The sequence below is a fragment of the Olea europaea genome, unplaced genomic scaffold (genome assembly GCF_002742605.1).
Source record: "Olea europaea var. sylvestris unplaced genomic scaffold, O_europaea_v1 scaffold3025, whole genome shotgun sequence".
Taxonomy (NCBI): Eukaryota; Viridiplantae; Streptophyta; class Magnoliopsida; order Lamiales; family Oleaceae; genus Olea; species Olea europaea.
This window is the reverse complement of record NW_019248924.1, coordinates 1234-24106: the sequence shown is the minus strand read 5'-3', so window position 1 is coordinate 24106 and position 22873 is coordinate 1234. Positions and strand designations below refer to the sequence as shown.

The following is a 22873-nucleotide window of genomic DNA, read 5'->3' as shown; positions in this document are numbered from 1 at the left end:
AAAAATATTAAGATATAAAATAAAATAAAAAAAGGAAAAAGGAAAACACATGTTTTATACAGCTTAAATAATTTATTATAATTCAAATCAAAGTCAACAATTAATTTTAACTACAACTTTTATAAACTTTTCAAACACATATTTCATAAACCTTTATTACAATATACTACAAATTTGACTTTTTAACTCCATCAAACAAGAGCTTAAACTCATCAATTATTGTCTTATCATATCGAGTGTTGTGTACCAAACATATTGATGCAGCTCAAGATAAGTCGCAACGTCTTAATCCCTTATTTAGTGCTTTTATTTACATAATTATGTCCCTTTATTAAGTAGGATCTTATATTTGCCATTTGAACCCAAAGTTGTTAACTTTCAACAATTCACTCCACCTTTCAACTCTCCTTCCTAATAAACAGACAAGGAAAAAAGGATATCCGAGAACCTGGTAAAATACACTAATGCATGATGATGATCTGTTTTAGATGTATAATGGGAACAAGATGAAGATTTTGAAGAGTCCATAAAATGGTTGAACTGATTGCTGTCCATGAGATTACTATCCCTGCAAGGATATATTGATGTTTGCACTGGACTTGCTCGAGTTTTCTGGAGTGGGAACAGCTGCCCAATTATTCATCTGGGTCGTAGATTGAGGCACCATATTGCCAGCGCTGAAGCACTTATTCTCCACATTGGAAGAACGAGGGATACCAACGGGGATTAATGCATTCATATTCAATGCTGGTTCTGCATTCGGCTTCTTGGGTTTTAACTGGGGGTGGCCGCTCGGTAGAAAGCTGCCCACAATCACCTGATATAAATTTGGAGAGAAAAATGAGAATGAAAACAGGAAATCTGATACATTAACATCGTGTCTTAAATCAGGATAATTTGCATTCGTCGTCCACAATGTAAATCCCCATTTGCACTTTGATACGCAAACTTTGTTTTCTCGTCACTAAACTCCTCCACAGTTTCATTAACAGGCGCAGATGGTCCATATTGAGGATTTGCATTAAAAATACCGTTAAGTTGATGCAAAAAGACTCCTATAACCTTAAATAAGCAAACAAAGGTTGAGGGTATTGTTGTTGTTTTACATCAACTCAATGGTTATTTCAGATGAAACCGTAGGTGGGGTAATTTGCACATAATATGAAAGGTTGAGGAGCGTATGTTCGAGGGATAAAAGGTTGAGAATAGAAGTAGATGGAACGTGCAATTTTAACCTGATTCATTTGACTTGGAAAACATAACCAAAAGTACTCAGGAGGCCTTTCAGAAATTAGGAAAAGGGAGAAGATACTTTTGCACCAGCAAAAATAGTAAACTCCACAAAATCTTATAAGCAGTTGAGAGACAGTGAGAGAGTCGAAGAATTACCTGTACAGGACTAGCAGCAATCAAACCTTCCATAACACGACCATCAGGACTTGCCAAAGAGGTGCTCATGACGCCAGATCTAAACTCTTCTGTGTCAAAAGGAGTAAAAGATCCAGACAGAGGGAGAATTTCAAACCGACCCTACAAATGAATTATAGGAAGAATCCCTCTGGTTACCAAATTATACGGTACACATGAACTAGGAGAGAAATAGCAGAATCCAATACAAACAGGGAAGAACATAGACTTTGAACTGATAGGATAACCGTTGGTTAGGTCGAAGCCAACACAGATAAGTGTAGTTGGACTAGAAACATAGCTAAGGAGGTTTTAGGAGAATCTAAGGTAGAAAACCACCGATAAGGAAACATGGCGGAACGAGAATGTCCAGATAGCAGTTAAGAATAAAGAAGGATGCTACAGAAACTGGTCAAAAATATAAAAATTCAGAAGCTTTAGGAAAAAACACGTTCGCAGAATGGGAAGACGGACTCATTCAGGAATTCCATGCGGAAGAAATGAAATTATGGGAGAAGGCAATCGAGCACAATTTAAGGTGTAGCTCAAAAGCCTCAGGAAACCAGTTTACCTTTATGTTCGGGAGATCTACTATCCATTTATGGGTTTAGGAGATTGACAAAGAAGTATAAAAACAGTTAGAAGTCCTTAACTATTCAGGGCATACCTCATAAGTCAAGGTATTCCCAGATGAATTAGGCTGCCGAAGTGTAACACTTGAGATCAAACCAACAGCCAAAATAATGCAAATAGCTCGAGGTCCTTCTAAAGAGAATGACATAATCCTATTTGATACATCCGAAGTAAGCAACAAAATTAATTAGAAATATTCAATGTAATATGCACCAATAGATAGATGTCATAAAGGAACCACAAAAAGCCCTGGTAACAAATTCTTAATCCGGAAAACTTCAACCAGTTGTGCCTGTCTAGACAATCCAGGCGGATGCTATTCAAATTCCCTTTTTACCGATAGCTAGTGAGATGTTAGCTATGTCAAGAAAAGTCATATATTAAGTTATCAACAATAATGTGCTTATTGGTTTTAATATACATCTCTTTCCTTGAAATTATACAACAGAGTTAGAACAGTTAGAAATTTCTCCCTCTCTCTTCGCAATCTTCCCCTATAACCAAACTCAGCAACCCAAAAGGAAAGGCCAGGAGCTCTCTTATATCTGTAGTACCACTACCTACAACAATATTTTTAGGTTCCATCTTTTCACTTTGCCTTGAGTGGAATAGGATGCTTATTTGTTAGAGCCAAAGTAGTACCACGTAACTAGACGTGGTATAATAGAGAATACTAGATCTGAGAAACAAACAAAGAAAGAAGATATAGCCCCTGTTTGATAGAAATTAAAATCTATATTTTTATCAAAGTTAAAGTCAATAATTAATTTTAACCACATATTTCATGTGATTTACAACTTTTCAATCACACATTTCATCAACTTTTATTAAAATCTGCTAAAAATTTGATTGTAATCTCCACCAAACAAGGACATAATAAATTATTCGGACCTGGAATAACAAAAGATGTTTAGATACCAAAATAATAATAATAATAATAATAATAATAATAAAAGCCTAAATGAAAGATATACGAGTTTAGTTGCATAAATAATTTAGCAACAGTTGTTGTGGGATTGGGCACGGCACAGAAGGGAAGAGAGAGAGAGAGAATTGACAATCACTGGCCCTGTGATTCCAAAGGACAACATGAAGTGGAAGGAACTTCCATATAAATGATGAAGAATGTCCAACCTTATTGAATGGAATAAAATTAGCAAAAATGTGAACATTTTAACAAACATGGATGCAGATCTTCCTCGAATTTGACATTGTTTAGCTTTTCTTTGGCGATGGAAGATGTATTCCATTCCCACATATGAATGAAAACATTACAGAATTCATTGTTGGGAGGGCATCTCAAAATATTTTACTCACCAAGCTTCAACATTAAATTTTTTAATCACTAGAACAATGCCTCACAGGCATTAATAACCATATGCAACAAGTTCGACCGAGAAAGTGTTGATAGGGAGAATTGAACTCGTGACACCAAAGATCTTCATGCTCACTTATTCCACCAGCTTAACCACCCACGACAGGCTATAATAATTTTTAAATCTTGATATCATTATTGCTGATATATTAAAAATTTGAATTAAATTATGGGACATATGGGGAAAAGTAGTTTCTTTTACATATTAAATTTAATTTTTTTTTTCTTCTATTTAAAGCCGAAAAGCAATGTAGGGGATGGGGGACCAAAGGTTGGTTAGATAAAATTTTTGGAACACCTTTTTCTTTGCTGCTGACATAGAGAGTTCATTTATTTATTTATTTATTATTTTATTTTATTTCATTATTATTTTTTAATGTGAGTGCGAAATATATGCACTAAAGAGGTTAGGGTGGTTAAATAAGCGTAATCAAACGGTTTGGTTAGATTCACCGTGAGAATTGGCTCGTGATTGCCTGTTGGACGAATCGACTTGTGAGTCACATATACTCATCAATTTTTATTTTTCAATTTTTACTTTTTATTTTTTAATTCAAACAAAAAATGAGCGATTCACATAAATATGTTGCTACTCGACTCAAACTCACAACTTGGTTCGCAAGTGAAATGGCTCATCCCACTTTCACTCCTACTGAAAGTTGGGATTGATTAACTAACATTCCAGATTGTTAGGCATGTTCGATTTTTATGTGCCAAAAAAATTTGAAAGTAAATCACGATCAAAAATTGTTTAATCGCTAAGTCTAGCTTGGTGTGTGTAATATTTGACGATTTTAAGTTTTTTGTGTGTATAATTAAGCACTTAATAATGTTGCAACGAGGCTCAATCACACATTGACTTGTTTTTGGCTTCTTCAGAATGTAATGAACTCTACAGAATTGTAACATTAAACATTTGTTTGTTACCCAGTATTTTACATTCTATAACATAATTTTTTCCACAGTACTCATTTTTCATTAAAATAATATTACACATAAACTCAAAACTTGTTCTTATTTTTCAACCACATATTCTCTATATTCCATAATACATTTTTCAAAAATAAAGGGGCTCAAACACACCCTAATATAAGTGGTTAATAATGTTGAACAAAAAATAAATTTAAATGAGGTAAGTAATGATTGCTTTGTAGCACTCTTTCGTAAATTTACAATCATAACATCTACTTTAGAGGTCTTACTATCGAACAAATCTGAAACAAACTTTTTCAGCTATTTTTTGATAAAAAGTACTTGTTAACTTTAGCCGAAGAATCAATACTTGAAACACAAACACTTTCTCAAGGTCATAAGTGCTTTTAGGTTTTGAAAAACACCCTTCCAAACACACTCTTAGCCAAGGGTAGACCGGGCTGTGCTATAACCCATCCCTCCAGCCCAAATGTTAATTAGAAAAAAATTGAAGTAATTTTTATTTTATTTTTTATGTGTGAAATTTATTTATTTGTGTATTAGCCTGTCCTGAATTTTTTCAAAAACAAAGCAACATTTTGCAAGTTATACCATAAAATAGAAGTCAATAGAAGCCAAAAAAGTCACCCGAACAAGAATCCGAATGGTTAAACTACGAGGCATATGGGAGTAGAGAAAACTTAGTAACAAGCATAATCACAAATGAAAATCTTGGACTAATGGGGAGGCTCATGATCCAAGTCGACTTCTAATAGGTTAAACTCGTGGCCGCGAGGACATTACATGTAGCTTAGGACTGATGAAACCAGCTCGTCTTTCCTCGAAAGAATACTCAACATCTTCAGTACAGAAAGGTGTCGCCGGAGTCATTACTGTCTGCATTTTGATCGACGCTGTTGGTGGAGTTTCCAGCGCTGCGATTGGCATGGTTTTTGGAGTTCTGCTTTCATTAAAATTGGAAACATTCTTCTTTGGACTTACCACTGGGGTTTTATAAACATTTTGCATATCCTGGAGTTCTGCACTTGTCACATTCTGATCCTGAATATTAGCAGGGTCGACATTCGGCGATAGAGGAGACAAGGGCTTCCGAATCAGCGTTGATTGTAAATTTGATGAATTCCCACCGGAATTGTTGTTCTTGACTACATAAAATTGACACCAAAACAATTGATACACAACTGTTAGCATATAACAAGACATAGACATGTATAGTTAGTTAGTTAGGATTTAGCAGTCCCAATATAGCAGGTTGTGCACATGCGATGTCAGTTGGACGTTCAGAGCCTAAATAGAACTATACACTTCGACGTTCTATACATGAATTAGACTGCCTCAATTTTCCTTCATATATATTTTTAGGACATTCAGGGCCGTTTTCTTTGAGACACGGACTGAGAGCCATAAGATCACTTAGTAATTATTTTTCCTCTTCATAGTCAAGCATGCCGCAACGAAAAATAATGTGTTTCTGGTGTGTAGCTTTATTTTTTTTTTAAATTTCATTTTGCTTAATGCTACTCTCATAATAGGGATTAAAGCATAGTTCGTAAGATAATTGTGGTTTTTCAGTATCCACCATTTACGAAGCCCCAAATGAAGAATCAATCCAACTACCATTGCATATGAAAGGAACTCATCAAAGAAAAGTTCTATCTTCTAATAAATATTACCAGAAGAGTGATTGCTAAAACCACTTTGGTTATGGCTGCGTGAAGTTTGCTGCTTCATATGAGAATGCGACGAGAGACCAGCTTTCTTTGTATATGCATTTTGAAGAACTGTCCCTCCTAAAGAAAGTCTCTTATCGGTCACACCTCCTGTTGAAGGTCTAGAATTCTTCTTCCCACTGTGTGATGGACTCGGTTTTGATCCAAAAAGTGCTTCCTTCTCTGCTATAAACTGTCCTTGAAGCTTCTTCTGGTCCTAATATGCACATTCATGATTATAACATTTAGTTGCAGTAACTCAAAACTAAATCCAACATCAATATTTGTTCAAATAGTAAGGATACCCTCTGCCTTTGACGTTCTTGCTCTTTCTGCAGCTTTAAGACATGGTACTTTTCGAGCATAGAGACAAGACCAACCTAGATGGTAAGAAACAAAAAATCAGCCATAATAGATAGGATAGTTCATCAAAGTATCAGAGCAAGGTTCCAAGTTCAAGTCTTGTCTTGACCCATTTATACTACACCTTTTGATGAAAAATTCATCTACCTTGCACGTGAGAGGCGTCTTGAATACTAAAATTAAATTAATAAACACGTTCCTCTTTAACAACTGAAACTTTTAGAAAAAGTGATTCAATATACATAGGTTGCCAAAAGAAAAGACAAATATGAGATCTGTTGAGGGATATATCCCACATTCAATAAAATTAAATATAAACCTACATAAGGGTTTGGATTATTATCTTAACAATGCTAACATTTTAAGATTGAACCTCAAATCTTAACACCTTTTTTGTACAGATAAAAATTTGAATTTAATCTCAAGTCAAAATCAACAATTAATTTTAACCATACATTTCATTGAGCCTACAACTTTTCAACCACACATTTCATCAACTTTTATTGATATTACTAAAAATCTGATTTTAATCTACACCAAAAGGGCTTCATATCGTATCAGAGTCAATTAAGTTCCAACAAACAATTCAATTTGATTAAGATTCAAACGAGTACATGAATTTCAAGATTAGGTTCCTCAAAAGAGCTATCATCTTACAAGACATAGCAAGGAATAAAATTCCATATCGAACAAACATACAAATATAAACCAACATATAAGGGCTTATACTATTTCTTTTAATAAGTTTGCTCTTTTAAGATGAAATGTTCCTAATGAGATCAGTTCGTCAAGTAAGGTACTTCTAGCAAGAGAAATACTTACACCATCATACAAGAACTCAAAACCTCTTTCTTTCTCCCAAGCTTTCAATTTAGACTTCAATGTTTCCACCATCCCTATGAAACCAACCAAACCAAAGTCACTAATTTCATCTATTCAAACACATACAGAAATGAGAGAAAAGTGATGTTGCTCCATAAGAATACCAAATAAACTATCAAAGGTTATCTTTCCTGAATCTCAAAATAAAAAAGAAATTATTTTCTCATGTTCATCATGCACATTAACCCGTGATCTTACCTCCATGATATTCTGATGGGAGAGAAACTTAATGAGATCAACAAATATTTATTCTAAAAGCAGATGCTCTACTGTTCATTGACCCTCTATTTAAAAAGAAATCAAATTAACTCCTCTCGCCATATTACTAAATTTAACATCCTGAGTCTAAGTAAAGGAGATTGCCAATCTCTAGAACCTGGCATTGTTTTATTGGTTATTTGGGTCTCTCAGAATTGGAAATTTAATAAACCTGAGGCAATTGGCAAAGCTACTCATATACCATTAAATACCATATAGAACATATGACTCCCCCAACACATTAAACATATTTCCCACCTCACCACAATTTTATTAAAAAGTGAGATATGTACCTGGAATTTTGCTAATAAGAGCTCGAGCTTTCTCAGCACGCTTTAGCATAAGATGGGTACCTCTCCCAGCATTATAACGATTGTCATCCTAAATTAGGATCATTTTAGATAGCGAGTAATAGAGATGAAAACAGATAAAAACAGTAGTACAAGTCATTTCACTTGAGCAACATACAACCCACCCTATTATACTCCTCCAGCCAGCACTCCTCTTCACAAGCAGCCAACCATTTTTCAACTATATCTTTTCTACTAAAAGCTTCCTCTTTAACCTTGGAAATATGAATCTCCAGTTGTTTCAGTAGATACAATGGATCAATCGTTCCTGCAAGATGTACAATTCAATAAATAGTGATTAAACTGTCTAGGTCCATCCAAACAAGAATGTTCTGATTCAGCTGGATTTCAGTTTTCTCAAGGACATCCGTTGTTTGCAATCTTCTTTTCTGGAACCAGGCCTTTACCTCTATTGTAATGCAAAGGAACGAGACTCTTACCACACTCTATAGTTTCAATAGAAAAATCTATTGAATTCTGTTCCCCAACAACAATGTGTGACGCCCTGCATATGTCCTCTAAAACTGATCTCTTCTTCAAGAGAACCTCCTTCATTTTGCTCGATTTCATTTCTTGCAGCCTCAAAACCTCTGCTTCAGCCTGGAAAGAAGAAACATTTCATGTATCTTACTACCAAGGATGAAAACTTAATTGATCACAATATTCGAACATGTAAAGAAAATAATAAACAATTGTGAGTTGCCCGAGTTGGTGCTAGTTAATATATTTTCCTAATAAGAAAAATAACACACGATGACATACATGATTAATGAAATCCATAGAGAGAATATTCGGCTCAATTATCTCAGCTTCAGAGGCAGCTATATTTTTTGTAACATTCTGAAACATTTTTTGCTCCTCAACTGGTGTATCCATCAAATTCCAGAGCTCTACCATGGTTGTGGCAAGATCTTGAAGCTATAAAAGCTACAAGGGTCAGGAAAAGAAGGTAAAAGGCTTTTATGAAACAAAAAGGAAAAATAACATTAACACCAACCCTTTGCAAGCGCTGGATCTTCACATCTTCAAGTCTATTGATAGTGGCAGACAATCTTTCAATTGTATCTTCACTTATACTTTTAGGACCACATGAATCGTCCAAACTTTGATGAATCTCGTGAATAATTAATCTGTAATCTATCCCAACCACCATACATAGAGATTTCAGAGAATTCAACTGGCTGAGCACCAGCTTCTGACGATCACTCTGTAAATAGATTCAATATACTTAATTAGAGAAGAAGTCAGTGTCAACACTCTTAACAGTTGTAGAACTACCAAACTACAAGAACTTCAATAAATACAAAATTAAAACTGAACAGAAAGAATAATGGAAAAGAACCTTCTCTTTTTGCAGTGATAGCAACTGATTATGTAAATCTTCTAATCAGTTCAATGACAAATCACTTTCCTCGTTAGCAATTGTATGCCGATACTCTTCTGCGGATCCACGCAGCTCGTTTGAGGTACTATGTATTTGTTTCAGAACCTCCGTAAATTGATTCTTTCTCTCAATTTGTTTCCTTCTCATCTCTTCTAGCCCCGACATAACTGCTTGAAGCTCTTTCTTCAAGCTTTTAAAACTCTGCTCAAACAGCAGATACGGTCAAGAATTATGCGAACTACTTTGAAAATTTCCATTGAAGATTTTAAATAATGTTGAAAAAGCATGTTCTGTTTCTTATTTTCTGACCTGCCTTATTTTGAACAGGTTGCTCTCCCAATGTTACCGAGATGCAAGCAAGTTCTGCCCCAGAGTTGGCAATTTCTTGCCGTAGCTGAGCTCTGAAGTGGCTTGCCTGGTCCACTTTTCTTCTATATGCATCTAAACACTGTTGTTCAAGTTCAAAAAGCATTTTGTCCCTTTCCTTGTCCGGCTCCCCAACTTCATTCCATATTTTCTGATTCCAGCAACAATGGTGAGATACAATGATGAAGATACAATACACAAACAAACTTGTGCAAAAGATACAATAGAGGGACAAATAATTTGAGATAACCTGTAGCTCAGATATAAGAGAACCACAAGTTGTTTCCATATGCAAACTCTGATCAATATGGTGGTTGTACATGTCTTATCAATTTTCCTTAGGAATAAGAGGACAAAGAAACCATAAGGTATAAATTAAAAAGGATGTGAAGATATATATGAATTCGGCCAAATAAAAACCAAATACTTCTCTGGAGAAATGGGAAGACGTGTGAATAGCCAAGCAAGAAATCATCAGGCTTTCTCAATGGGAAATATCATGTTTATTAGATATAAAGCAATGGTTATGTTGCACCATCTCAGGTGCTGGTTATACTTTACAAAGGATTTTAGCAGGAAAATAAACAAATTATAATCATAATTTCGTTTTTCCATGCTCAAATCTCAAACTGACAGTAAGTGTCCATGCCTAATTCAAGCAAACAAATCAGAGCATACAGTTTTTCTTACCTTCAATTTTTATCCTTATACATCGAATTATCTTCTAAAAATTTGCTAAAACTCTCCACAAAGTTCCACTCTGCTCATGCAACACAACAATGAAAACAAACTCAGCCTCATTCGCCACTAAGTTCGAGATTTGTTACATGAATCATTTTTCATCGTTCCATTCGATATATTACTAGATATAGGAGATCTAAAAACAACTAGATCATTAACAATTATAGTAGGTGATGTTAATTTTTAGTTGACTCTCCCTATTCTGCTCACTAAAATAATGCACTATCGTGAAAGGGGAGCTTTTTTAAGTAGATACAAAATATGTCACAACCACTCAAGTTGGCAATCCTCAATTTATCCTCCCTCTCTCAGTTGAATTACATTTTTCCCATTTCAGTGAGAATTCCCTCCACCAAAGAACAAAACTTAGTGCTTGTTTGATAAGAATTTTGATAATTGATTTTTTGACCGTTAGAGATAAAGTGGAACCTACCTGTGAGAAGAATTCAAAAATGACAGTTGAAATAGTGAAATAACGGTAAAAAAATTGATTTTAATTGGCTTAAAATCTATACCAAATAAGCTCTTATTCTATGAGAAGTTTCATGACCATAGAACAATAAAAATAATAATACTTCTTGAATTAACAAATACTATTTTCTTGCAAATGTGAGCACTAATTAATATCCAGAAATAGTTTTTTTTTTGTTTTTTTGTTTTTTTTCAAATAAAAGAACAACAAATTGACGCCTATTAGTTAATAATCAAATAAAGATGGAAAAAAAAATATAAAATTCAAAAAAAAAAAAAATACAAATTTCACATGTAATACATCAAAACAACCCATTTTTCCTTAAATTAAGTCTCCATTTAGAAAAAAGGGAAAACTACAAACGCGCATAAATATAATGAAAAGCACATTTTGAACAATATGTAAATGGAACACAAAAACATATGATCAGTACATGCACGCATAAATATATGCATTTACACAGATAATCACAGTAATAAAAACAGAATTGTTGCATATTAAGCAAAGTAATAATCAGTAATAAACCCAGTTTAATGCCTATTAGTGAAATGAAGCAAATTGTTTACTTCATTCACAATACAGCGTGAACTTGGCCCCACAACAAAATGGATGGTTCAGAAACCAAACCTAAGAATGAGCGGCTTCTTGATCACAGTCGCCGGAGAATTATTTACCGAGGGGGACTGATCATCATACCAGTCTTGCTTCTTTTTCATAAATTTTGTAAGAGGATACTCTCGGTTCTAGATTATTTATGTCGATTGAAATGATTTGAAATGCGTTTTCTTGTATTAATTTTATTGAATTCTTGAATTTGAGCGTGTTTTTGAATTTCAAAAAAAATTTCCTTCCTTGCTTTCTTTATTGGGAAATTTGCACCGGTCCTAACTTAGCCCCCTGTTTATTTCCATTATTTGTTCATTTTATATGATCATTATTCATTATATCAAATTATTATATTTAACTTTTTATTCCTGGAGTTCGTAATGACTATATTTTTATTCTTATTTTTATATTAATGTGTACCAGACGGAGTCTTATTGTGCAAAAAGCAAATTAATTTTAGAGGCTGTTTTAGGGAGATTAAAATGTAATTTTTAATAGATTTTAATAGAAATTTTTGAAATGTGTAATTGAAAAATTGTGGAAATCATGAAAGATTTGGTTCATATTGATTGTTTAACTTTGGTTTAAATTAAAATCAGATTTTAATCCAAATCAAATAGGAGCTTAATCTTTAAAACCTAGCAATTACTCATTAAATTTTTATTATAGTTGTACAATTAATCTTGAACGAAGAAATTGTCTATCATTTTCAAATTATCTTTAGCCCCTGTTTGGCTCCCATTTTGTGAAAATAAAAATGAAAATGGATGAAATAAAATTTTTTTTTTAAATCAGTGGTTGAAAAAGAAGGAATTTTTTTATTTACATATAATATTATCTTATGAAAGATTGTGCACTTAAAAATATGAAAAAAAAATGAAATGTAATGAAATAGAAATTAATAGGGCCAAACGAGGCTAAGACTCTCACGCATCCTTAGATATTGTTATCTATCTTGTGCTGGTATCTAAAATTTTAAAGTGGGACATATTTTATGAAATACGTGACGATTTAATAAAAATGTAAAAAAAAAAAAAATTGAAATAAAATAAATTAACATTAAAAATTAATTGTGCAACTATATATTAAAGTTTGAATCAACCAACTCATTTTAAAAATCTGGATAAACTTTATTAACTTATATTTTTTTAGACAAAGTTAAATATTAATTGTTATTTCTCGCCAGTGATAATCATGTTACAATGTCTTTAATATTTTGAAATTGTAACTTGGACCTCTATTAGTTACAATGTTCTTGTTTGATTTAAATAAAAATCAGATTTTTGGTAAATCTAGATAAAATTTGATAGAATGTATGGTTAAAATTAATGGATCTAATGAAATATTGATTAAAAATTAAAATTAATTGATGACTTTAACCTGATTTAAGTCAACTTTTGTAGATGAACCAAATGGGGACAATGTATATAATTTTATTTTTTTTAAAATTTAAATTGTACCCTATGTTAAATCTTGTTATGACTTATTAACATTGTTAAAGCAAATGTAATTTTTCTGAAAAATAAACAATACACAAATTCTACCACTTTCCCTCCTCCTCCTGCCATGAACGATATGAAAACAATCCACACTACACCACCATGATGAAGAGAAACCATCTCCTACATACCGAGCCCTAAATTCTTTTCTCGTAAATACAAAAAATCCTTTCGAGCTGAAATTTTCAATTTAAATATGAAGATGAAAAAAGAAGCATAATATCAACCTATTAGGCACGAATCTTCACCGTGTAATTATCCCATCAAATAACTCAAAGGACTCGGCCTCGAAGAAACTTGACTAGGGTTGTCAAAATGGCATGACCAAATTGGTTGGTCCTTTCAATACTAGGTTCGAGTCGGCTTGTTCACAGACCGACTCATTTCTAGGAATGTTGGCCCAACACAACCAGCTTGTCCAGCCTAATGATTAGCAATTCTAATGATTTAAACCTTAAATTATTTCGTATCTAACATGCTTTTGCTTGTTCTTAAAGCTGTTCAACAAATTCATTACGTCCGACAACTAACTTGCCTTGTGTCCGGGCGACATCCCATAATTTTAAATACATTTTGCCTATAGAAAATTTGAACTTTTCCATTTTTGTAATTCCTAGATTTTGACCACACGAGTGGAAAAGGGTCCCACATCCTTGAATACATAAGTATACATTAGATTATGGGATTTTGTTGTTTAGAAAGTAAAAGACAGCCATTTTGTCAAACGTGATTTGAGGTGGAGTGTTTTCAAATTCTATTATTATGGTCTGTTTAATTGTAAAGATGAAATTTGGATAAAAAAAATTAAATTTTAGGGAATTGAATTGTTTAGAAATTATTTTCTTGGGAATTGTAAATTATTGTGCTTGATTGGTATAATTTTCCACGTGAAAAATGTTAAAATAAAAGTGTTTTTTAGTGCTCGTTTGGCTTTATTTTATATGAAAATTGTCAATTAAAGAGATAAAATTTACTAGTACTGGGGATGAAATTTGTTTCCATTGCCAAAAAATAAAAAAAAATTCAAGAAAATTATCTATCTTTTGATATTCGTTTGACTTTGTTTTACATGAAAATTGTCAATTGAAAGGATGAAATTTATTACTATAATTCTTAAAATTTGTTTCAATTGCAGGAAAAAAAAAGATGTCAAAACATGGAATTTCAATTTCCACCATTTTGGTGGGAATTTATATTCCACCATTTGGTGGAATTTGCTTATGTGGCAACAAAAGATGGAAAAGGAATTTCACGTCAAATTTGTGCCATCAAACACATAAAAGTTTCCATGGAAAATATAAAACAAGGCCTTATCTTACTTTCTTGAGATTTTGTTGGAGTTCATACTCCCAACTCGTGGTGTAATTGAACTAGTTTTGCACGATGAAGTTCTTGATACTTTGGTTAACTAGCTGAATTTCAACTCGAGTTAAATGATTGGTCTTGCTTTTTCGTACTTTTAACTTATGTACTATGGGTAGTCGACCTAGCCTATTTGGTTTGGATGCTAGTTTTATTTTCCTTTTTTTTTTTTGTACGTGCGAAGTGCGCCTCTAAAGCGCCCAATGCGTACTTTGCGACGTGCGCGTGCCGGGACCGGGACCGGGACCGGGTCCGGGGAATGGTCCGGGGAATGGTGCTAGTGGTGCGAAGCACCACTCTAGTGGTGACTAGCCTTTGGCTAGTTTGCTAGCCTTTGGCTAGCTAAAGTTAATCAAGTGGTAGGTAACTTATTAGATTATATATTATTTACACAACCCACTATATAAACAAGACTATTTTCTTGTTCATGTCTTGTTATCTTGATTTCTAGGTGTTACATGTCCTCCATATGTATAAGTGCTTGTGGTAACTCCAATTTTAATTGGCATATTCAAGTGTACTTCTAAGGTACATTTTATTTCCTCGTAAGGAAAAGGTTATCGAAGGAAAAGTTATTTGTGTTGATCATTTACTTTCTCGTCGCTAGAGCGTTTTCTCAATATGTGAATTCCGTGAATTGATCTCATCCTTAAGAAGTCATTATTCTTTGTTAATTCATTTCTCTTACCTTGCCTGCAACGGGACTTCTCTTCGAACCGTCCTTACATTGAATTGTTGGTACTTTGAATCTCCCATATTTCTCGCAATTTCTCTATTAATTTATTTAATTCATTGCTGCTCTTCTTGACGGCCCCTTTTATATGTTATTAGTTTATTGCTAGTGCCCGAGACTCAACTTTTTTGTGCCTGTAAAACTAAAAGGACATCATCAAATTCAATTAATTCCAACAATTGCAACTTGATTCTTTACGCATTCCATATTGAAAAGAATTGTGGGAAATAGTTGGCTAACACGTCTTTCTATTTCATTCACACCAAAGCTCGTTAGTTAGCTCTCGATCTTTCCATTGAAAAGCAACAATGATGTAGATGTGAGTGTACTAGGAAAATTTTTCTTTTGATGGATTTCCATATGGATGCAAATATATACTTCATATACTTTAAATATTGCAATTTTTGGTATTTCATTTTAATTCTAAGAGCATGTTTGGTTGTTTTTAAAAAGTTAAAAACATATATATATATATATATATATATATATATATATATATGCCCCGTTTATGGCGCCAATTTATTTATTTTTTCTTTTTTCCACCGAGAGTTTCATATGTATTCGAGTGTTAAAATTCTCTTCGTTTTTCTTAATTGAATTGTTCAAACAACATCAATCACAATTCATAGTCTCTAACATATTGTGTCCATATTCGAGTCTCATCATTTAAAAACGAAACTCATTGGTTTCTCAAATTCTATTTTAATTACACATTCTTCTAATAAAATAATTTTATATGTAAGCTCAAAACTTTTTAACCACAAATTCTTTAAAAAAAAATCACTATTATAAAATTTATTTTACCAAAAAATTCCCTCAAACAACCCAATGTGTGATATAGATGGTACGAGTTTGGAGATTGCGTGATCCTTGTTAAAAATACACCTACCTTTTTCGAATAACAAGATAAGTTCAAAGGCAACATATAATCAAGTTGCAAGATATGAATTCAACCTTTGTTTGGTGTAGCTAAAAATCAAGATTTTTTTGTAAATTTTGATAAAAGTTGGTGAAATATGCAATTGAAAAGGTGCGAATTTCATGTTTAATTATTAAATTTGACTTAAGTTTTTTAACAAAATCTTAATCAATTCCAAATAAGGGCTTAATTCAAATGCACAACTATCCTATCCTTGCTCTATTTGTTGACTATGTTGGGGACTACTTTGGTTGCATAAATGGTGATATTGAAGAATATGGTGACTTTCATGCTGGTTTCAATTCGAAGTATCCTTCCTTCTCTTATGATTTGGGACATCACTCTTAAAAAAAAGTTAAACCCTAACTTTAAGGGCCTCCCACCACCCCTGCTCTGAAGTATCGTGAGAGAGGTAAATCGCAAGTTATGCCTCCAAGGAGAAGGATGAAGACACTAGAAAGTAGGGTTCCTCTTAAATTTGACTAATAAATCTCTATTTGGTAGGAATTAAAATTAAAATTTTAATTTAAATCAAAATCAATAATTAATTTTAACAATACATTTAAAGTTTTCACAATTTTTCAAACATATATTTCATCAATTTTTATCAAAATTTATTAAAAATTTAATTTTAATCTCTCAAGACAAGGGATAAATCTCATATCATTTCTCATGTATTTTCCAAATAATTGGGATAAAGTTTACTGTATTTCATTTATGGCTTGTTCATGGAGGTCAAGTCTAATCCCCTTCTAACTTGTAAAACCTTCAACTCCTCTGAGTGGTTATGACTAAGAAAAAAAAAAAAAAATTATTTGTCGGCAAAAGCAATTTTGTTTCACAAAAAAACTTAAACCCCAAAAAAAGCTGTAACTGTTCTAAGGTAAGCAAGATGTCAGCCAAGTGGTTTCAAATAAACACGTGGCAGTCAAAGTGGGACCCGAAAGGGATTTTTCTGTCAAATGCTTCCTCTTCCCAGCACACGCATTAGACAAGAACCGGACGGCGCGGTTGTAGCGCCGTTACGTACTGTTACTGATTTTTATGCTTCTTCAATCTTTACCTTTTAAAAATATAATAAAAGGCATGTGGGTCAGACGTAGTGCTGACTGCTGAGGTGACAAGTTCTTCTTCCGTTACGTTTGACATAATCAAATCTGACGTGGCAGGTTTTCATTGCAAACTGAAATGAAAGGCTTTGAACGCTGAGCGTCTGGTTTTGACTTTTTTTTTCCTTGCCTTCGATTGGAAAATGAAGATGGGCGTGATAAAATAAAAAATTCTATTTACATTTTTTATTTCTTAAAAGGCCCATAGAATTCATTAAATAAAAAATGATAGGTTATGGTACTCAGTGGATAGTATTTTCTCACCTTGATAGGTTTTACCCACTCCTCGATAGCTCCCAACTTGCTTCGACAATCGACAAGTTCCCAACTTTCATTTCACCAAAGACTCTACTTGTCGCTTGGTGTTTGGTCTGCTATATGCAATTCATCTAGAGATAAATGATCAGAGAAATTTGGAGGTCTAGATCTAAGACTATTAGAGGAGCAAAATAGTGTGTGTATGTATGTGTGTATATAGCAACTTACACAAATAGTTTAACAATTATGTCGCTAACTCTGACACATACTCGGTGAAATAGAACTCCATGAAAATTTAGAGTACCAACAGCATAAAATCCCATGCAACATAGTGTGTGAGTCGAGTAGCGCTATCAAATGGTCACTCCGGAATTCATTAGGGTTCATAAAGTATCACACAACAAAAATAGATCCTTTCAACCCGTCATAATTACTTCAACTAATTAATCTATCTACGTCTAAACTCATTTTGGTAAGAAAAATATATGATACTTTGGAGGGAGACATAAGCCTAGACTGTCAAAGTCTGAATATATATAAATTAAATAATGAAAGACAAATGACTTCTACAAACGAGGTTGCACAATGAAATTTTGTTGTGGAGTCACAAGAGTGAGGGCACATATTTTCTTCTCAAGGATAGAAACTTTATGCAGACTCAAAGTTCACGAAATGAGTATTGAAAGAAGTATTGACGATATTATAGACAAATAAGAAAATCTCTATCCAATACAAAGCCTCCCTTCGTATAAACAAAAGTTAATAAATTCATTTTTCTATATAGTTAAAGTCAAACATTTAGAACTACTATCTGCTTATAATCATCAAATTTCGTGAGATCAACTACTATTCATCCTAAACAATTACGAATAATTTTATAATGGCAAAGGTAAAATAAAACGGTAGTTAGCACCTATGCCAAAATCAAGCGATAGCTATCAATAAAGTAAATACACGAATAGTGATAATAGATATTCTCTCATATATAATTAGGTATTTATAATTTTTATTTATACTAGATTATATACATCGATAAATGATCTCTTAAAAGTAGAGCTCGTATATGAATCTATGGAAAAAATAAACTTCTTTTTCTCAAATTAATAAATAAAAACTCAACCTCGTTAATTCTTTAAATATTAGGAAAAATTCCTTGAACTGGATTAAGGCTAGTTTGTTAGGACCGCTGCTAATGTTTCTCTGTAAAAGAATTTTTTGAAAAAGTTACATTAAGTCAGATTTCTTTAAAACTTCTTTTAGTTAGATAAAGCACTTTCACAAAAGTTTTTAAACGTGTTCAAAAACAAATTTTTAATTTTAACAACAATTTTTGACTTTTCAAAAATCCGCCAAAACGGACCCTAAATATGCTATCTACCTCTGAAAATCGTTTGTATCAAATGTAATGATATGTTTAAAAAAAAAACAGAAGTCATTTTCGACGTCAAAAGATGGTGAGACAAATAGATGTAAAGTTGGTGTCTTTTGTCCTCTACGCAGCTTAAAACCCGCAGTGAGCCTAATCTAGAACACTCTCATAAACACGTTTCAATTTCTAATGTAGTGTTAGTCTCTCTCTCTCTCTCTCTTTCTCTCTCTCTCTCTCAATATGTAGAGGTGTGTATATTACTATTACATATATACACATTCTAAGAAAACATAAAGTTTGCTAGCAAAATTCACGAGTTGAAGGAAGATAAGTAAAAAAGGGAAGTTGGTTTATCTCATGTTTGCTTCACGCAAGCAGCTATATCGGGTTTGCTTCATCGCGTGGCTTTAAAGATTTCATTTAGTTTTTAACACCCCCACTCCATCCCCAAAAACAAATATCACCAAACCCTAGAAATTCCACCCTCTCTCTATTTATCTAGTTTTTCTTCGAGAACCCTTTTCAAAAAACTGTATTACTGTGATGTTCTGTGCCATCGAGGATAAACATACAAGAAAATGAGTGTAAACCCTAGTGGAAATAACAACGGCTGTGGAGGCAGCAGCAGTGGAAGCAGTGGCGGTACTGGTGGTGGAGGAGGTGGACCATGTGGGGCATGCAAGTTCTTGAGGAGGAAGTGTGCGGTTGGGTGCATATTTTCACCATATTTTGATTCAGAACAAGGTGCAGCACACTTTGCAGCTGTGCATAAGGTGTTTGGAGCCAGCAATGTGTCAAAGCTTCTTCAACACATTGCAGCAAACAAGCGGCTGGACGCAGTGGTTACGATATGTTATGAGGCTCAGGCGAGGCTTAGAGATCCTGTCTATGGCTGTGTTGCCCACATCTTCGCCCTTCAACAACAGGTAATTATACTCCTATCTTGTTTCATAAAAATTATGAGTCCGTATTAAATAAGTTAAAATCATGTCTATTAAAGTACCAATCATGTCTAGTACTGTTGTTAGGCATTCGAGGATGCCTTTTGGCTTGATCTTAGACCTTGACGCGTCCTCCATTTTAGCAAAAATGACTTAGATGTCCCTAGCTACAATAAGTAGTGGCTTATTCATGGTTTATCCTAAATGAAAATCTATCTTATCATGATTGGTGAACTTAGGATATATTAATCCCTTTCCTTCCGTTACAAACTTTCTTTTTGCTTCGTGTTTTATCCTTTTACCAGCTGAACTCCACAATATTGATCATACACATTTGTATATATACATCTATATGGAAGATTTTTTTTATTTTTTATTTATGTGCACACACTTATCAAATTAATAGTGACAAAAATTTACGCAGATTGTTAACCACCACAATCAGCGGCGGAGCCAAGTTGGGGCTAGTTGGGAAGGGGGTGGGGGTCCTAGACCCCCACTGAATTCGAATTTTGGCTCCGCCACTAATCGCAAAAATCCTTCTCTAATCATGCGACAACGAAATTACATATACAATGTTAGTAAGCTAATATAATATTAGTCTGATTAAGCTGTCATTGAGTAGGTTTAAAGGTTTGAGTTGTTTTATGTATCTTGGATCTGGTTCTAGGGATCATTCCTATATATATGAATGAGGGTAAAGGAATTAAGTGGAGGCCATGATGTGGTGCATTGGGGGAACAGTTTTTAAGTTTTGCTGAAATCAAGAAACCTGTTGGATTTGATTATGTTATGATATGGTTTGTACTGATGCACTTTTTCATGGGCAAATTCTATGATTTTGCAGTTATTAAGGAGATGGTCTGTCATTCTGGGTTCCTCGGTTTAATATATTAAACTATTGAAAAACTATTGCCCCAAATTTTCAAGAAGCACCATTTGTGGTTTCTCAAATTTTTAGTTCGCGAGAAAACATGAATTACTATTACTCGATTAGGAGGGGACTGACTCTACCTCCAACTAATGAAAAATATAGGGAACAAATTTAATCAAGTCCTTAGGCAGCAATCGAACTTGATAGGAAAAGAAGATTATGCACTTCATTCTATCTACTCTTACTCTTCATTCTCATATGCTAGTATAGAATCTCTGTGGTTCATTGTCGCTTTCATATTCAGTGCCGGGTGGTAAACGTGTAAAATTATAACTAGTTCGACCCCAAATAACGTGTTTAATTTAATTCAATTTATTTATTATTATTATTTTTTTTTGGGTATTGGTGTTACAGGTGGTGAATTTGCAGGCCGAGCTCACTTACTTACAAGCTCACCTTGCGGCGCTGGAGCTTCCAACACCACTGCCGCCGCCACCTCCACTTCCATCACTGTCGCAACCACTATTAGTACCACCTGCCACCCTTTCTATATTAGACTTGCCAACAGGGCCACCAACTTATGATTTATCATCACTATTTGATCCAATAATGACAATGCCGCCAAGGCAAATCGATCGTCGTCTATTTGGTGCCACCAGAGGTCCGCCTGAGATATCATCATCATCTAGAGGCGGGGGTGGAGGCGGCGATCTTCAAGAACTGGCATGTGAACTACTGTACAGAGGTGAACCCCCAACAGTGTCGTGCTCAGAAACTTCATCTTTACCACCCCACTCTAAAGGAAACTGACAATGGTTATAGTTTTCCTAGCGATTGCTCTGGTCGAAAAGACAAGTGATGGTGTCAAAATCCGTCAATACTCAAATTTAACTTATATTTTTGCTATCATATTTGGCAGTCAAGTAAGTTCTATGACTCGATTTTTGTAATTTTTTTAGGTTTAATTTACTCATTTGGAACACTAACTCAAGCACATGTCAGTTTATATATGAGGAGGATTTTGTTTGCTGGAATTACTATATATTATGATCTTGAATTAGTGCAAAAGTTACTTAGTATTAGAATGTTTGGTGGAGATTAAAAGTAGATTTTGATAAAAGTTAATGGAATATATAATTAAAAAGTTGTGGGTTTCATAAAATATATAATTAAAATTAATTGTTGATTTTGATTTAGATTAAAATTTAAATTTTTAATTCCTACCAAACTCGCAGGGCCGGTCTTGGCCTAAGGCCAACTAGGCCATGGCCTAGGGCCTCTAATTTTTTGAGGGCCTCATAAAAAAACATTCAGCCCACATATTTACAACAAACACCAAAGCCTGAAAAAATCCATGGATTTTAGCTAGGGAATTCTCTGCCACTGAAGAACTCCAGGAAAGAAGAGAATGGTTTCAAAGCCAATATGGAAGAAAATTGAAACTCCAAGGGATTGTTTGGCTATTTATGTCCTGGACCTTGAAGATGGAAGACATAGTGAAAAATATTTCTAAGGCCAACTTTCATCTGTGTAATTTGTAATTGAATTCTTGATTTTTAGTTTCATTTTTTGAATTCTTGCCCTTGATTCTCTGTTCTTGATTCTTGAAAATATATTCTTTTTCTTGATTTTATTTTATTTTATTTATTTATTTATTATTATTTTTTTAAACTTTTTATTTAAAAAAAAAATATGTTTAAGGGCCTCGTATATAATTTGTCGCCTGGGGCTTCAAAATTTTCAAGGCCAGCCCTGCAAACACGGGCATATATCTCTTTTCATTAAGAAAAATAAATTATCACAAGTAAAAATATTAAAAACTCGTATAAAATTTAGAATATTATTATAGTGTTGAACATAATGGGAATTGAACCCCTTTGCTACGGTCAGATGGATGGAAAATACAGTACTTCAATGCAGAAACTTGCTAGGAGTTTTTCTCTTTAAGTGTTATAGGATCGTAAAAATTACATCTCGCTGAGTTTTGATTTTGAAAAATTACATTATTTGGATCTTCATATTTGATGTTATTCTTGCGAAAATTATAGAAGCAACCTCTATCATGTTCAAAATGTCTCAAGTGGGTTCATAAGTAGTTTTTTGAGCCAATTCTTCTTTATTTAGGTCCATTAATTAAAATGTGTGATTGAAAATAAAATTTAATTATGTATAGATGATTTATAAATTATGACAAATATAGACTAAGATAGAAGTAAAAATGTGTGTGTGTGTGCGCGCGCGCGGTTTTTTTTTTTGAGGGGGCGTGAGACCATATTATGCCTCAAATAAGCTTCAAACAATTGAAGGACAAACATAACTAGAAACGAAAT

At 33.5% G+C, this 22873-nt stretch overlaps 3 protein-coding genes across 5 annotated transcripts; 1 reads left to right on the top strand and 2 right to left on the bottom strand.

Moving 5' to 3' along the window:
* Nucleotides 1-271: 271 nt before the first annotated feature.
* Nucleotides 272-2767, bottom strand: LOC111384848 (AT-hook motif nuclear-localized protein 1-like). The gene is made up of 3 exons (XM_023009178.1): nucleotides 2075-2767; nucleotides 1390-1530; nucleotides 272-817 (listed from the first exon to the last, which is right to left on the bottom strand). The coding sequence occupies exons 1-3, from the start codon at nucleotides 2186-2188 to the stop codon at nucleotides 563-565; spliced, it is 510 nt and encodes a 169-aa protein (XP_022864946.1). The 5' UTR covers nucleotides 2189-2767; the 3' UTR covers nucleotides 272-562.
* A 2171-nt stretch (nucleotides 2768-4938) lies between these two features.
* On the bottom strand, nucleotides 4939-11710 carry LOC111384849 (65-kDa microtubule-associated protein 3-like). 3 transcript variants are annotated; one of them, XM_023009179.1, is made up of 13 exons: nucleotides 11501-11710; nucleotides 9911-9997; nucleotides 9604-9811; nucleotides 9253-9495; nucleotides 8908-9117; nucleotides 8673-8828; nucleotides 8351-8510; nucleotides 8036-8178; nucleotides 7854-7941; nucleotides 7243-7316; nucleotides 6363-6437; nucleotides 6022-6274; nucleotides 4939-5493 (listed from the first exon to the last, which is right to left on the bottom strand). In XM_023009179.1, exons 5-13 carry the CDS (start codon nucleotides 9061-9063, stop codon nucleotides 5105-5107), a joined length of 1494 nt encoding a protein of 497 aa, XP_022864947.1. In that variant the 5' UTR covers nucleotides 9064-9117; nucleotides 9253-9495; nucleotides 9604-9811; nucleotides 9911-9997; nucleotides 11501-11710; the 3' UTR covers nucleotides 4939-5104. The 3 variants fall into 3 exon arrangements, with proteins under 3 accessions (XP_022864947.1, XP_022864949.1, XP_022864950.1); XM_023009181.1 differs by lacking the exon at nucleotides 11501-11710 and adding an exon at nucleotides 10351-10708; XM_023009182.1 differs by lacking the exon at nucleotides 9911-9997.
* A 7240-nt stretch (nucleotides 11711-18950) lies between these two features.
* LOC111384850 (LOB domain-containing protein 30-like) lies at nucleotides 18951-21603 on the top strand. The gene is made up of 2 exons (XM_023009183.1): nucleotides 18951-19654; nucleotides 20958-21603. Exons 1-2 carry the CDS (start codon nucleotides 19307-19309, stop codon nucleotides 21351-21353), a joined length of 744 nt encoding a protein of 247 aa, XP_022864951.1. The 5' UTR covers nucleotides 18951-19306; the 3' UTR covers nucleotides 21354-21603.
* Nucleotides 21604-22873: the final 1270 nt, after the last annotated feature.